Consider the following 17,152-nt stretch of genomic DNA (forward strand, 5'->3'; position numbering starts at 1 on the left):
GGCAGTGGTAAAATGTACCGCTCATCAAAGGAGCATGGACAGAGTATCACTGGGAAACGATTATGCTGATCGAGTGGCTCAATGGTGTGCCAAAGATCGGTATATTGTAAATCCAAAACGAGGGGGGCCAGGAACCAGCTGCCAGCTTCAGGTGTTTGAGGAAGTGCCTACATGGGATGAGGTGAGAGAGTGGCAGGAGTCGGCTCCTTGGCAAGAAAGAGAGAAATGGAAGGAGGATGGATGTAGACCGAGACGGGTGGATGGTGTCATCTTGGGCCCAACTGGTATGCCTGTGTTACCCCGACACTTGCTTGGCACAATGGCTAGATTAATACATGAAGGATCACACATTGGTAGGGATGCCATGATTCTGGTATTTCAACAGACTTGGTACAGTAAAAAGTTCAGGAAGGTAGCAGAGTCCCTCTGCCAGAGGTGCCTGTCATGTCAACAGATGAACCCAGGCAAGAGGACAATGGTTGAACTGAGCAAGATTGGGAGATCAGGGGGTCCCTTTATAAGGATACAGGTTGATTTCATCACCATGCCCCGTTGTGAAGGGAAACGATATGTCCTTGTCATTGTTTGCGTATTTTCAAAATGGGTAGAAGCTTACCCTACTCCTCAAAGTGACGCACTGACAGTAGCGAAGTGTTTACTAAAAGAACTGATACCTAGGTTCGGAATACCATGCATTATTGAATCAGATAAGGGTGGACATTTCCAGAATGACATACTGGCTGAACTCTGTAAGGCCTTTGGAATAAGGCAGAAACTCCATTGTGCATACCACCCAGAGGCTTCTGGAATAGTGGAACAAGTAAATGGAACTATCAAAAACAGACTAGCAAAGCTGACAGATGCTACTGGCATGACCTGGGTGAAGGCCCTGCCCCTGGTCCTGATGGGACTGAGAAGTGTTCCAGACCGCAAGACAGGCCTAAGTCCCCATGAAATCATTATGGGAAGAGTGATGAGACAAGCATGGGTGCCAGGAAGCAAACTGTTGAGTATTACTGATGATTTGGTGCTTGAATACTGCAGAAGATTGGGTGACCAAGTGCGTTCTATCTCTCGCCAGATTGGAGACGACGGCATCCTCAATCCAACGACTCCTCTCCACAGCTTGGTTCCAGGAGATTGGGTCAAAATAAAGAAGCACACTCGATCAAGCTGTCTGGCACCAAGGTGGGGAAAGAAACGCCAAGTAATCCTGGTGACAACCACTGCAGTGAAGGTCGCAGGTGTTCCTCAGTGGATCCACGCTGGACACACCCAGAAGGTATTGCCAGACAAAGGATTTGAAGAAGAAGGGCAACCAGCAGAGGACCCTGAAGGAGCCAGACCAGAAGCAACTGACAACGAGCAGCCCAGCACCAGTCAGGTTGCAGGAACAGCAGACGTTGGCCCAGGAGTAGTTGACTACGAACTGCCAAGAATCCAGCCTGCTGAAGAGGTCCAGGAAATTGAGCCAGGAGTAGCTGAAGACGAGCTGCCAAGCATATGGCCAGAAGAATGGATACCGATGATTGATCTGACTGAAGATCCTATCAGAACAAGAGAACGACTTAGTGAAGGTAGAGAGTGGACTAGTCAGGAAAAGCAAGGCACAGGCGAAGAACCTCAGCCGCTTGAGATTCAAATCAAAACTGAGGAAGGAGAAGGTCAGACAGGGACAGAGCAGGTATTTGATACACCACCGCGCACACCTGATGCAGATAAGGGAGAGACTAGAAAAAGAGTGATAGTTCGAGCAGAAGAAAATCAAGAGATCGAAGTGCTTGAACAGGATCAGAGAGGGTTAGAAGAACGGGTTCAGGAAACAGAAACAAAAATAAAGACAATCGAAAGCCAAAAACAACATATTCCTGAACAAGGCCAGATTAACAACCAGGCAGAAGAATTTGATGCTAGCCCTGGAACTAGCCAGATAAGGGAAGTAGGAGAAGAAAGTGGAGAAGAATTACCACAAGATAGAGAGAACAAAAAGATAAGAAAAGAAAGTGAAGTCCAAGTACCGACTAAGAGACTAAAGAAAAGAAACAACCTTGAGCCTAGGTTTGTAAAAAGATTGAGACTTAGGATAAAGACAGTGGAAGAAAAACGTGCAGAGGCAAGAAGAAGTGCTCGGATAGCAGAGCAAGAAGAAGACTCTTCCAAAAGAAGGAGTGAGCGAATAAAAAGACAAAACAAAAAGTACAAGTCTCCTGAATGGACACTGGTTTTGGAGGAACTTGAAGATCTTGATATAACTGACGTGAGCGACGGGGAACCTGTCCCAGAGTACTCAGCTGAAGAGGAAGACGAACCACCGTGAATTTGTAAAAAGTAAGCTAGTTGTGTAAAAAGCCAAAAAGAGGGGTGAGAACACTCCTTCTGAGCCAAAATGTCTGATTCAACAGTGAATGGTAGACCTAGTTGCAGCCGTTTTAAGACGTGTTGCAAGGTGTGTATATGTAGTGTAGTAGTACTGATAGTTATCTGGATAGGATTAACAATTTTCATTCCCTTTGCTGTAAGTAAAGATACTAACATTGTCCCTGCTGAAACTGTAAATACTGACAGTGAGGAGTTGACAACACAGAGTGTAGAAAGACATGAAAGAGCTTTGAGACAAACCAAACAGAACTTAGAAGCATCAGATGAGGGAGGACTACATTATCATGGAGTTAAGAACAAGACACACTTAAATGTTTTCGCAAACTTGTTAATACACTATGTAGAGACTATGGAAATTGAAGATTGCTATGTCTGCATGAAGCTACCTACTTCTGTGGCTGAAGGCGTGACATACCATCATCTGCCATTGACATATGGAATTTCCTGTAGCATTTTAGCTAGTTTATTTTACAAAAGGGGACCGTTACAGTATTATTACTCTAACAATGACGTGATTTTTTCTGAACTTCCTATACGTGGGAACTTGAATCCTGTACATACCAAAACTGACACCATAAGATATATGGGAGACTACTTTCTGACTATAGGGAACATTGACATAGCAGACGCACACAGAGATAACTTGACTTGTTCTTTGCGTGAGCAGGAAAAGATGTTCCTGAACATGGCAGAGAAAAGGAGAATTAAAATTCAGAAGAAGGCTAATGACGAAAGTCAGAAAAAGCCAAAGTGGGCAGAAAACATGGAAGGCATCTCATCTGGTGGAGCGGGTCCTGCTCTGTTGCTGGATTTTGAAAAGAAAGGCAAGCTATGTCTTCACCGCGAGAAGACTAGCTATTATAATAATGTTTTCATTGGTTCCAGTGAATGCGAACATAATTACAAGGTAATTGGAGGTTGGGGTTTCAAAAATGGGTCAGAGCCTGTGTTTCCTGGAATTTATTACATTTGTGGGGACAAGGCTTATTTCAAATTGCCGGATCACTGGTATGGGAGCTGCTACTTTGGCATTGTTTTCCCGAAAATATACCATGTGAATGGAAAAGCTGGAAGCAATGAAGATACTAATGGCTTAGTGCGTAGTAAAAGAGAAAGTATAGGTGAAATTATGGGTAGTATTTTCAGTGCACTGATACCTGGAGTGGGAGTGGTTCTGAATACTCACAGAATTTGCAAATTGTCTACTATAGTAGATGTGCTGTCTACTGAAACAGCTCATGGATTTCTGCTGGTCAATACCGAAATGGTTGCGATCAGATCAATGGTTTTACAAAATCGACTTGCTCTTGACACCTTATTAGCGAAAGAGGGCGGAGTCTGCCGGATGTTGAAGGCGCAACATTGTTGCACTTATATTCCGGATAAAAGTGTGCAGATCAAAAGATATGTGAAAAACATTACTAATTTGGCAAAGGAACTCAAACCACTCGAGGTTGATAGTGCCTGGAAGAGACTGGTAGATGGTCTCTAAAATGTAGGTCATTGGCTTGCTAGCATAGGTAAAAGCTTATTATTCAAAATTCTGATGCCAATTGGTATTATAGGTCTTATTATACTTTCCATTTTCTTATGCTGTAAATACCGCAAGCGCACCAAAAAGCACGAGGTAAATGCAAGAGGAGTGAAACGAAGTGTGGATGAGATGGAATTAGAGGAAGTGAATGATCAGATATACAAAAAGGTGAAGACTTCTCACCCTGCTAAAACTGAAAGAGAAAAGTTAGAACGGTTGCTGGAAGAAATAGAACTTTATAAAGTGTGAAAGAAAGTTGGCATCTGGTTCCATTATAATTTGTGATGATAGTAGATATCATCAAAGAGGGGATTGATGAAGCAAAGCTTCGCATATTTTGCGGCTTGCCGAAATCAAGAACCTCGTTTATGTGTAATAAGGTAACAAAAATGTATGTTTTACTAACCTTTATTTTGTTTAGGCAAAGTTCCCGAAGCTTGCCTATGCGTATTTCTAATGAATTAATCCGTGTCCCTAAAAATGGCCGCCGCTTGTATTTTAGTTACTGCGCATGCGTCAGCCACACTCATGTGTCCTGACGCGTCTGCAGAAGTGGAGGGAAAGTTATGCGCATGCGTAATTCATAGCTGTGCTTATCATGTGGTACTGCTCGTGCCACTGCTCTTGTGTCCGTGTCAATGTAGCTAACATTTTATGCAATAAGTTTATTTCTTGATGATGATTTAAAAGTACAAACCCTGTGATGTGTTTTCATAATGACATTATTATGTATTAATTTGTTTTCGCTTACTTTTCATGTATCGCGGGAAATGGGGGTCTGAGTGAGAGGAGAGCCATATTGGAGGTCCCTTCTGCGCCTGTGCGACATTCGGCAGCACGAGGGACCTTGGCTGATGGAACATAGCCAGTTGGCAGTGATGGGCGAGATGCTCCTGAGAAAGTCACCTCTGCCCTGCAAGAACAGCGAATGTGGCTCCTTATATGATACATTGTAATGTTGCGCTATTGTTTGCCGTGTAACTTCTCATGGGAACCCCAAACCTGCTAGGCGGTACCCAAATATGTTAATGAAGGCTTCAAATCGTGTATTGTGATTGGTGTGTTACCCAAACCCTACCTTAGGACCAATCGAAATTGAGGGATTCTGACACTTTGCAACATTGGGGGGTGGTACACTGTCCCCAAACTGTATATCTACCCTGGGTTCACCTAGTGAACCGTCCGACTTGTCTGGTTTAGCTGACCTGTCACTGACCCAACGCACTCAATAGGTGACTGAAGATACAGAGCGCTGCGGAGCACTCTGTCCGAATTTGACCATAGACTAAGGTTCTACTGAACCTTAAAGTGCTGGCAAGGCACTTAGCTGGGAGTTCGCTAACCCAATCGGGGTCTTGATCGATAGCTGCAGAGCGGGTGGAGCGCAGGCGTTGCTTCCGAACTGTGGGTTCCGGTCCTGTCCTGAAGAGGGTCCTGTCCTGAGGGTTTGCTGTCCTGTCCTGAGGGTCCTGTCCTGATTCGTTTTCCGAGGGTATCCTGTCCTGTCCTGGGTGTCCACTCTGCACCTGCTGTCCTTTGAGGGGTATCCTTCCTTGAGGGTTTCCTGTCCTTAACTGACCCGTGGCCAGGGTTTGGTTTCCACACTTTTCTAGGTAAATATTGCTCTGAACCTCTTGAAATTCTTGCACCTTCTGAATTTCTAACTTTTGCTTTAATAAAGTTCAACATTGCATATGTGATATTTTCCATGCCTTTCTGCAACTATTGAAAGTCATTTATAATTTTTGCCAAGTTATTCCTATGTCTTCTCATTTGTTAGAAATTATATTTTGCATAGCAGTGTGTCATTTCCTGATATGGTCTAGAACTTCGTTGCCTAGATTGTTCAAAGGCCCCTTCACCTTAAGTGAAGCGTGTTATTCATTATAAGCTCTCCTATAGTCACCCACACTTAGTCTATCCCTGTCTAGATAATACTGACTTGCATAGTATTTTCTCGCTACATTTTATTTAGTACCTTGATGATTACTCTGTCATTATTTCTTTATGCCTATGTGATTTACGTTATCTTGATTATTGATTGCCTTGTTTTATTGTACCTCATGCAAGAAAATATTGAACTTTAGATACACATTTTAAAACTTCCAGTTGTCCGTGGTCATTTAAACAGTATTTGAATGTTATTGGTTGGGTTTGTATTTTGCTGCCTTTCTTTTACAGCTAGCTCCCTGATTCATTGTGGTCATTAGGCACCCGCATCGGTGGATGGTAAGTCGGGTGCACCGAAAATTGGTAGCAGGGAACACACACACACTCAACCTGGTAGAGCTCGTGAAGTCACCCGATCGATGTATATGGTGATTTGGAAAGTATATGGGCCCTGAAGCCGGAAACGGCGAAAACTATTGGCCGGGTGGCCTCGCGCGCTCTATCATCTGGACCTTATTAATATTGAAGGGTACGCATCCCACTGCCTTAAAGCGACTAAATCTAGCTCGGGCAGGGCTAAGGGGGGTCTTTTGTTGCTTTTGTCCACCAAGTTGCACGATTGTACGGTCAAAAGTAGCACGACAGTTGGGACTCACAGTCAAGTAATAAGGGTGGAGTGTAAGAAGGGCATTGATTTAGTTGTAGTAAATTTCTACAACAATATTTTTGATGCCACCAGAGGAGATATCCTACCGCCTTTAGAAAAGGAAATTGTTAAAGCCATGGGTTTTTCGAAAAGAAAGGCTGAGGTTGTTTGGGCAGGGGATTTTAATCTGCAGCCTTGTAATTTGCTTAATGGGAATATGTGTGGCTTTGGAGTGGCCATGAGTAGTCAATGGGGGGGTCGGGGAACGAGGGTGGATTCGCCTCACTTCCAACATTGTAGTTATGGTACTATACTAAATAATATGTTAATCACTCTAGACTTGACCCTGCTAAAATGTAATATAAATAATCAGGCAATGTCATGTCCTACATTTACAGGAAGAAATGCAGGGTCATTCATAGATCATATCCTTATATCTAGTAGTGGAGACTATACCAACTTGCATGTACAAGAAGAAAGTCTCAGTGACCATAATAGCATTCGTGTAACCCTCCTAGGGCATGGTACCACGATAGATCCAGGTGAAAAATGCTCTACTAACTTAGTGCCCATAAGACCGAAGGGCCTAAGGATTAAATGGACTGGTTCAAATTCTAAGGTTAAGCAGAAGGAGGTCGTTACCAGATGTAAGAACCAAATCAGTTCTTGTCTGGACAATGATTGTGACCCAGGTTGCTTACTAGTCCATTTTGTCTCTATGAACAGCATCATTGATGGCATTTTTTCTAAGGCCCCGTCACCCAATAGTGGTCTAAAGCGGGGGTGGTTTGATAAAACCTGTATAATCGCCCTTAGAGACTTAAAGAAAGCTTTAGGTACTAAACCACGCGTTAAAGAGGACATACAATATTTTAGGACCAGATACAGAACAGCAGTTACCAATAGGAAAAAGGTACTGCAGTCTGAAGCGTGGGAAAAGCTGAAGGAAGCAGCCGAGACCAAAAATAGCAAACTTTATTGGGATACAATTAACAGCTCTTTTCTCAATAAAGAAGATGTACCAGAACTAACATCCTATGTGGCATGCAGCGATTGGGTTAGTCACTTCTCAAACATCTTTAATCCAGAAGGGTTATCCCTTGCACCATTGCCACCTGAGTCTACCCCCTGGTTACCCCTCCCGTTGGGTATAACATTAGAGGAAAGCCATGAGGGAATTTCCATTAGTAAGGGAGGCAAGGCCCCTGGCCCTGATGGGGTCCCGCTTGATTTATACAAAGATGAACCAGTGTTGTGGGCTCCCATCTTGGCGAGGATTTTTAACTGTGCGGCAGAAACTAATTTCCCTCCTACCTGGGGTCAATCGGTTATTGTCCCTTTACACAAGAAAGGTAACAAATCAGAGGCCTCCAACTATCGGCCAATTTCATTATTGGACGCCTCTGTAAAAGTAATGAGTAGGATTTTGCTCAAAAGGCTAGAAGATTGGGCTACTGATTCTAATATTTTAACTAGAGTCCAATATGGCTTCCGGAAAGGCTTGGGCACACTGGAGCAATGTGTTAATTTGGACCTTTTAATTAATAAATACACTGTGGCGAAAAATGGTAACCTTTTTTTATGTTTTGCTGATTTGAGTAGCGCATTTGATTTGGTTAACCACGCTATTCTTTGGGAGGTTTTACTTGATGCTGGGGCACCGAGGGAAATCGTTCATTTCTTAGCCAGACTTTATGAAAAACTCTCCTGTAAAGTCCGCTATGGTACCCTAGGTGAATGTACCCCGTTCTTTAAAGTATCTCGGGGCATACGCCAGGGATGCGTTTTGGCCCCGCTTTTATTTTCTCTTTTTATCAACGATGTCGACTGTTCCTTGGTGGACATCCCAGCAGATGCCCCTCTGATCAGTGGCAAACCCGTCCCGTTGTTACTTTATGCGGATGACGCGGTACTCTTATCTCGAACACAAATTGGCCTCCAGCGTTTAATTGACAAATTTATGCAGTTTATCCAAGGCCGGAGGCTTCGAGTGAACAAAGCTAAGACATATGTCATGTCATGTGGCCAGGCAGTAAAGCAGTCTAAGCATTCCTTTTTCCTGGATAAAGAAAAATTGACTCATGTCAAGTCCTTCTGTTATCTAGGTATTACATATAATGATAGTGGGGCTTGGACCCCTGAATTTGACTCAGTTAGGCTAAAAATGCTGCGGTCTATTAGCAGTATTTTTCGATTTGCCTCTAAACTTGGCTCACGAAGCATTTTAGATATGATGAACATATACAATGTTTGTTGTGTCTCCTCAGCACTGTACGGGGCAGGTGTATGGGGCCACAGCAAGGGTATACCCATGCAAAAGGAGGAAAACAAGTTCCTAAGGAGGCTGTTATGTGTTCCTCCTTCTGCCTCTGTTCAACTGATTCATGAAGAAGTTGGGGTCGAGCTCATCTCCGACTTAGCAGCAGTCCGGCCACTTTTATTGTGGCGTTCTATTTGGGCTAAGCCGGAGACTCGATTCACTCAGGATATTATTCTTGACTGTATAGGCTTGCACCATTCTTCACGTATACAGTGGTTGAGATACATCCATCACTGGTATCTCCTTCTTTTTAATATCGATGTGTATCTTGAGCCAGAAGAGGTTGTCTCTATTTCAAAAAAAGAAATTAAGACAACGTTTCTAAATTTTCAAAAGGCAGAACGAAATAGAATTTCTGATGATCTTACTACTGTGAAATTCTATAAAAACCTGAATCTAATTCCGGGGTTCCAACCTTATCTGGGGTTTGTGACTCGTCCCACTCATCAGTATGTTTTGACACGTGTTAGATTGGGTACTGTCCACCACTTGGTTGCATTTCCTAATGCAAAAGCCAGGTCAGAGTCACCCTGTCCGTGTGATAGTATCTCTCGCCAAAGTAGTTGTCACTTTTTACTTTTTTGTAAATTTTTTCATTTTTTTAGGTTAAAATACCTCAAACCAATTTTTAAAAAATATAATATTCGTACTACTGAAACAGCACTGCTACTCTTATCCTCTTTAGAGAATGAGGAGATTTGCTTTTTTTTGGCCACTTTTATTTTGAAGTGTACAGCTGCCAGGAAAAGTATAGTACTGTAATATTCTTTGTGCTTACCTGTCTGTACCTATGTTATTTAATACAGCTGCCAGGAATTGTATTATGCTGCTATTTTTCTTCTTACATTTCTGTCTGTATATATGAGCTTCTAAATTTTATAACAATACTTTTAATCAAGGTTATTCTTATTTGTTGATGACCACAGTGTGTTATGATTATTTAAATGATATGTACAGCTGCCAGGAAATGTCTATTGAGTAATCTTTATTGATTTCCTGTCTGTCCATTTTCTGAGTGTCTTGTATATGTTAACAGTATGTTGATTTAAATTTGCAAGATTACTTTTTTAATTGTTGCCCACTACCCTTTGTATAGCTTCCTACCTCCTTTCTTATATATGTTTATATGTCGATTTTCGAAGTTTTAACTGTGTATTTCATTATGCTTGTATGATTTGTATGTACAAATCGAATAAAAGCTTTATGAATTGAATTGAATGTTTTGCTTTGATTAGCTCCTGGAAATTACAGTTAGTGAAAGAGAAGCATAATCCTCACCTGTGTGTCCTTAATAGAACGGAAAATTCTTGTTGAGAATGCTAGAAACATTTTTACTCAGTTGCACAATGAATGTTCTCACTTTCTCTTCACTTTGAAAAACATTGCAGGATTTGAGGCACAGTAACGGGGTTGCCATGTTTTTCACAGATGAATTTCAGCCATATGTACATGTTATAAGATTCTGCAAGGGCCAGGAGCTAGTACTTGATTTTTAGGATTCGCCTGCACACCGCTTACACTTGTGCTGTGCTTGAAAAACTATTGTTTTTAATATAAACTTAAAAGGAGTTCCATCCAGCGTCCTCTTTTTCCTGGCTTCTTATTTGTTCCTGTGCCTGCGACCTAAATTTCCTCTATTTCTATTGGTTGTAGCATATTTGTCTGCATTTACCAATTCTTGTTTTTCGTCTGCTTCTCTTATCATTTTGCATTTGCCTAAAGACTGTTAAAATCCGCTTTGGCTGAACTATTTTTTTCATAAAGTTTTGCCTCGTTTTGCTTTTTACTCCTCATCATATTTATATAGCAATTTTTCACCCAGGGTGAGTAAGCGATTTGCATAGAATCACAGGATCTTGCACTGCCGAGACTCAAACTGGGACCCCAAACTCTAGGGTCAACAGCTCTGGCCGCTGCGCCACACTGTCTCCACTCCTGTGTTATTTGTCAGCTTTCTCTTTCTTAAGGAAGATGGTTGATAAAAACAGTAATTTATTCATCACAAAGGCGAAACCAATGCTTGTTTAGAATTCCCCCTCTGCTTTCTTTGATAAATAAAAAAAAAGTGCAATGTTATACACAGCTCTAAAATGCAATTCAGTTTCTTTTTGTGTTTATTGTTTAACGTGTATATCTCAGAACAGAAAAAATACCAGGTTTTGTGGAGATTCCCGTTTATTCCCTGTCCTTGACAGAAAGTACCGGCCATATGGCAACCCTTTTCACTCCACCCTCGCTCTGAGGCACTGCGCATATTGGTACCCTCAATACTCCAAGTCCAAGTCTTCCCCGATCCACTCTTAGATTTCCCACCCTATAGACACTAATATGATTGATTATAGTGCTTTATAATGTTTCTGCTTGGTAATAACTGGATCGGGGAAAAAGAACGAGGTGGTGATGGATGTGTAAATGTGAACATCTGTCAAAACCCTCATGGCGCTCTCTCGCGAAGCAGTGTAAGTGACTTGCCGGGTGTTTTGATCGTAAAGTAAATACCTCATCCACTCATCCACTCATTCATCGCGTCAGTCGTTCACTAAGGGGTACATTCGTCCGCAGGGCCGGCGCTAGGCATGGGCAGCGTGGGCGGCTGCACAGGGCCTCGCACTCAGCCCACCAGCATGGGGCCACGCACTACTGATGTGTCCTGTTGTTTCCCTGGCGATCTATTTAAAAAAAAAGGTGTCGCCTTGCAATTAAGGTCCATTGGAGGGCGCCCCCTCCCTGGGCTTCTCAGGGATGGTGTCTGTCTGGAGGCATAGGGGAGGGACACGTTCCCTCAATTGCAAGGAGACCATTCACAGACACTGTGGGGGGCATTGTCCAGCATTTTGCGCCACCACAGTTTTAACTTTTAGACCACAATCAATTCTCACACCTATCGGGCTGAAGGTGTGAGAAATGCTTGTGGAGTAAAAGTTAAAACTGTGGGGGCACAAAAAATGCTGGACAATGGGCCCCCCACAGTGTCTCTGAATGGTCTCCTTGCAGGGGGCCACTTATCTAAATTAGAGGGGGCCTCGCACGTTGCCTTTTAGCCCAGGGCCACGCAAATCCTTGGACCGGCCCTGTTCGTCCGTCCATTCTGCACCCCTCTTACCCGTGCAGTAAACCTCAAAGGACAGGAATCGCAAGAACTTGTAGACGTAGAACCCGTTGCTCGTGCTCGTGTCCCCGGCTGGCTTCGGGCAGGCCTTGATCAGGATTGAACTGGCCTCTTTGCAGGACTTATCGATTTGGTTTGACAGGAGCTTTGCGGTTGTGATCCCAGATCCCAGGAGCGGGTGGCTTCCTTCTTGGAGGGTGAAGGGCTCTCCTGAGCCACACTTCACTGGTCCAGTGCAGCCCTCCTGCAGCCTGACTCCGGCATTTCCGATGTACCGGAACCAGCCGGATAAATACCGGTCGGTGGGGAACGCGCCTTTGGAGTCAGCATTGGAGAGCCGAGCGACTCCAGATACATTCTTGTAGTTCTCGCAGGGGTCGGCGCACTTGATTTCTGCACCGATCTTCATACAGTCGGTGTCGTCGTCACAGGGAGCTGTAGGGCACTGGAGCTCACGGTTCAGGGAGCACAAGTAGTTGGTGGGAACATTCGTGCAGGCTTGAGGGGGGCACGTGTTCAGGACGGAATCAGCGCATTCATTGACGTCGACGCACCTCTTCTGTGAGGGGCTCCAGGTGGTGCTTCCGGGGACACAGCACTTGGCCGTGGTGCATTTAGAGACAGCGGTGCAGTCGCTGTAGGTGCCACTCCCGGCGAAGCCAGTTTTGCAAGCGCAGCGGACGAATGTCTGGCCGGGCGATGTTCCGACAGTGGTAGGCGGTGATGATGCGTTCGGGGAACAGTCAGTAGGAAGTCTGGCATCTGTGGGACAGAAGCAGTGGGAGTATTAATAATATGTCCGTACAGGGTTGATATCCTGGCCAGCTATACTGGCCTGGCCTATATATTTTTTAAGGACATGCAAGTACAAAAACGACAACAAGCATTGGCAATGGCAATAGGTCTTTTCAGTCATTGAACAGTTCAGGCAATCAATAAATGATAAGACATGCACTCCCTCAACCATCCATGAAGTTTGACTTCCATTGACTTTCACACTAAGCAGGCACACAAACACAACAAGCAGATGCTAGATTAATTATTATTACAAGGTTTAATACACATCCATAACATAGGCAGTGTCTAACATTGAATACAATTAAAATACGTACACAATTCTTATTAAAACAATTAGCTAACGTCTAAGTCATAATTTAAATCACAATTGGTTAACTAAATTACGAAATTGCATTTCAAACGAACGCTACAGCTGATTCCACTTTCGTTGATTAAAACAACAACAAATGTTCAAATGTTACGTGCACGATCCGAATTCCAGCTTAACTTATAAAAAGTTTGAGATAAATAGAACACGCTTCGAACGCTAATGGCTATTCGAGCATTAAGTGCCCTAAATCGTGAGAAAGTTTCACAATGGTATCCGAAATGATTTATTCTAATATTTAAGTTATGATTCTGAAATACCCCGAGCTGAAAAAGTAACAATTGGCGTCATAGCCTTGGATTGATACCATTTAGTATATAGCCCACTACTCAAGGTACACATTTTTAACCCCATAATAGTGGGCCAATGATTTTTGGTATTTATAAAATTCTGTCTACCATAAAAGATTTCTTTGGGCAGTTGCCTCAAAGTGATCCTGCTTGCTTGCACCGGGGTACCTGAAATTATTTATTTGCAATCGAAATTCACGTCATACTTTTCAAACAATAGTTTTGTTTCTAGCGTTTTTTCCATAGTTGGTGGCACCTTGTATGAAATCTTTGGGACACTCAGTAGCCCAACTATGGCTACCTTCACTGGTCAAGAAATCTATACATTCAATCTCAATCTTAAAATGAACTGAACACAGTCCTATTCATAAACACATAGCTCTGTACTTATGCTGGATGGTAGCCCTAAGATATGGCGTCCCACCCATCCCTAAAATTTCTTAAATCACAGATGACCTCCATGGCTAATCCTGGCAGACCATGAAAGAGGACTGACACCATTTTCGCACACTTTAACTTTAATAGAGTCTCTATTGTCAAACCACAATATCTACAATTAGAACTTAGTACAGTCATCATGGCTTCCTTTGTTCTGTCATGTACATTTGCAAAATGTTCCCCCAACTCCATTTAGTATTAAAAGCAGTGGTTTGATATCTATAGTTTCTACCTCTAATTTCATATTATGTGTGGCCTAAATCTAAGTATTATAACCCTCACTTGCATTACGTCTTCTTTATATTAATTGTACAGCAAGAGTCTAAGGCAAGCAACTGGTGTTGTAAACCAGTCAGGGTCTGCTAAAAAAGAAACCAGCCCTCAAAAGACAGTGACGTATTTAAAGTAGCCCCACTTAGAAGTGGGGGCAAGCTCTCTCAGACTGGAGTGAGGATCATAAACAGAAAGAATTACATTGGGGCCAATGCACATATCAGTTTAGTGATTGAGTGATTGCCAGGGGCATAATTTAGTCAATAATGGTAGGGTGGTGTGAGACTTGAGACTTCCCAACAAGCGACATAGTGTGCCCAACCTAAAAGCAGAGTGGGTGACCTGGGGCATGGTTTGCATTGAGGCTGAGTTAGGGGAATTTGTTTGACATTTGGGAAAGTATGGAACATTCTTGGTAGCATTAAAAAAAAACTCCAACCATAAGCTGGCATAACAAACTTGAACCCTAGAATATACTACAAAGACCATTTGAATAATACACCAATGCTTGACCATTGTATAAGTCATACACATGACACAGTGCCTCTTTTACCAAGTGGCACAATGCTACAATCAGATGGAATACACTAGCATGTAGGCACATGAGGCAGGGCACGATGTTTCAGACCTGAGTGATTGAGCGGCGCCACCCGCTCCTAGGGGCGTGGCGCCCTTAATGGCATCCTGGGCGGGAGCAGCATAGATGTCCTCGAGGTAGAAAGAGGACAGGGAGGAGCCAGCAAGGTAGAAGGTGAGGCGTGCCCACGCGAGCCCAACGTCATCAGAAAGGCAGGGTCGACCTCCCCTCCCCCGAGGGTACAAAAGCCTTGCGGGAGGCAGAAATAACCCTCTTTGTCCTCTCTAAACAGCTCCGGCGGCAGCAGACCAGCGATGAATTACCCAACCACCCATCCCTACAACAAGGACGAGAATGGGGGGGGGTCCCAGGCAAGAAAAGGGTGTGGACTTCCTTTTTGGCATGGAATGGCTGACCCTGGACAGGGCAAGCATTCAATGTGGGGCTCTGGGCTTGCGGGAGGGGGGACTGACCTGCTGGTGGTCCTGGACTCTCCTGCCCTACCCAAGATGCCGGTGTGTATGTTTAAGAACATTGGAGGGGGTATACCCCGGTACGGTAGGGCCAAGGCGGAAGCAGTGCCCCAGTGGTAGTGCCTCTCTCAGGAAGAAGGACTAGCACAGAGGTTACAACTGAAACAGTGCGAGTTGGGGCCTGCTAGCACAACAAGCACAGGGGGCCATGACGAAGAGGTATGGCCATGATTGGATGGTAAATAATATTGTGCATACCTTTTCCTGGAACAAAAGGGTCAAGTACCTTAATCAAAATGAATAAAGGATTAATTACACTGCTTTAAGATTTAATAAACGACTAAGCAGTGAACGACAACAACCTGCTTCATGTCTTTTATGGGGCCACATGTTTCAGAGGGTGGGGCGACTCGCACACGGTATGCACACTATACATTTTGCATTTTAACTGTCTTCTGGCAGTCTTCTGAGGGATGGTAAAGAGCATCCAAGAGCTTCGAGCTATATACTCTTATGAAACATGCACTCGATTTTGTGTGACATATTTGGCAGATTGTTAGGATGTCATATACGTTGAGGTTCATGGTTGTTGTAGAAAAGCGGGGTAACTTTTGCAGATAACCTGGCTTCTTCTTTTGAAAATCAACTGCTGCAACATCAAGTTGATGGATGGAATGCCTAATTATTCTCAGTTACATGCAATCAATTGGGGCTGCATCCCAATCCATCAATTTTAACCCATCATGCCACCTATGCACCGAATGCAAATCTGGCAACCGCCTATGCGATACCTCTTTCCACTCAGATACTGCATCTCTACTCTTTCTTGTTAACCCCACTGACGAAGCACTGACCAACCCCTAATAACGGTCTGGTCCACCCAATTCTGCAGCCTGTCTCATTATTTTGTAATGTAGCGAGGTTGCTTAGGATATCGTTCAGGCCCTGTATTATAATAGCCACTTGGCTTTCAATCAGGGAGAGCCGGTGCCCCGTCTCATCAATAATGAAAAAAACAACGTTTTCTTCACCACGCTTGACAACGCGAAAAACAGGCCAAAATAACTCTTTAACATCATCAAGCAACCAACTTCCAAGTCCTCTACAATCCCAGTCCAGGCCTCCAAAGACCTATGTGACAACTTCGCCAACTTCTTCAACGACAAAATCCTCAAGATTGAGCTATCACTTGACATCAACCTCAATCCCGCCTGCAAAAACTTAGCCCCAGCAATCGAAACCACCTCTAACTCAAAGTCGGCCAAGTCACATCACTACTGAAAAAGCCAGGCCTAGACACCAATGACCTGAACAACTTCAGACCTGTTTCCAATCTCCCCTTCCCAGCCAAAATCCTCGAAAAATGCATTCTCTGTCAACTGAACGAGCACATTGACAATATCAACCTGCTAGATCACCATCAATCGGGCTTCAGAAAAGGTTGCAGAACCGAAACCACAATCCTTAACATCGTGGATGACATCCTCAAGTCCCTTGATACTGACCATTGCTGCCTACTCATCCTCCTAGACCTTTCGGCAGCCTTTGACACGGTGGATCACAATCTTCTCATCAAGGCTCTCAAAGACCGAGTAGGTGCAGACGAGGTGGGACTTCAATGGTTCTCCTCCTTCTTTCACAATCGCTCCCAAAGGATAAAAATCAAATCCTTTACATCCGTCCTACTACCCGTCAACAGAGGTGTCCCCAAGGATCAGTACTCTCCCCTCAACTGTTCAACATATACATGGAACTCCTCCCCACCATTCTAAAAAAAAAAAAGCCAATATCCCCTTCCACCTATATGCAGACGACACCCAAATCTACTTGGAAACCTCCTCCATTAATGACATTCTAAGACTTAACAACAGTCTTAGAGAAGTTCAACAATGGTTATCAACAAACCACCTTAAACTCAATCAAGAAAAAACTGAAATCCTCCTCATCTCCAATAAAGAAGAAAACCCGCAAATTGTAGAGTGGCAGAAAGCAATCGATGCTCTCAACGGTAATCTCACCATGCCAAATTTGGTAAAATCACTAGGAATCACCCTTGAC

General features: G+C 43.6%; 1 protein-coding gene across 1 annotated transcript in view; it reads right to left on the reverse strand.

Annotated features, from left to right (window-relative positions):
- Positions 1-17,152, reverse strand: part of LOC144824318 (uncharacterized) — a 69,817-nt gene that overhangs the window by 25,410 nt on the left and 27,255 nt on the right. Inside the window, exon 3 of the mRNA XM_078683436.1 lies at positions 11,873-12,640. Coding sequence (XP_078539562.1) covers positions 11,873-12,640 — 768 coding nt within the window. The remainder of the gene's footprint in view (positions 1-11,872; positions 12,641-17,152) is intronic.

The sequence above is a fragment of the Lissotriton helveticus genome, chromosome 3_1, assembly GCF_964261635.1.
Source record: "Lissotriton helveticus chromosome 3_1, aLisHel1.1, whole genome shotgun sequence".
NCBI classification, from domain to species: Eukaryota; Metazoa; Chordata; class Amphibia; order Caudata; family Salamandridae; genus Lissotriton; species Lissotriton helveticus.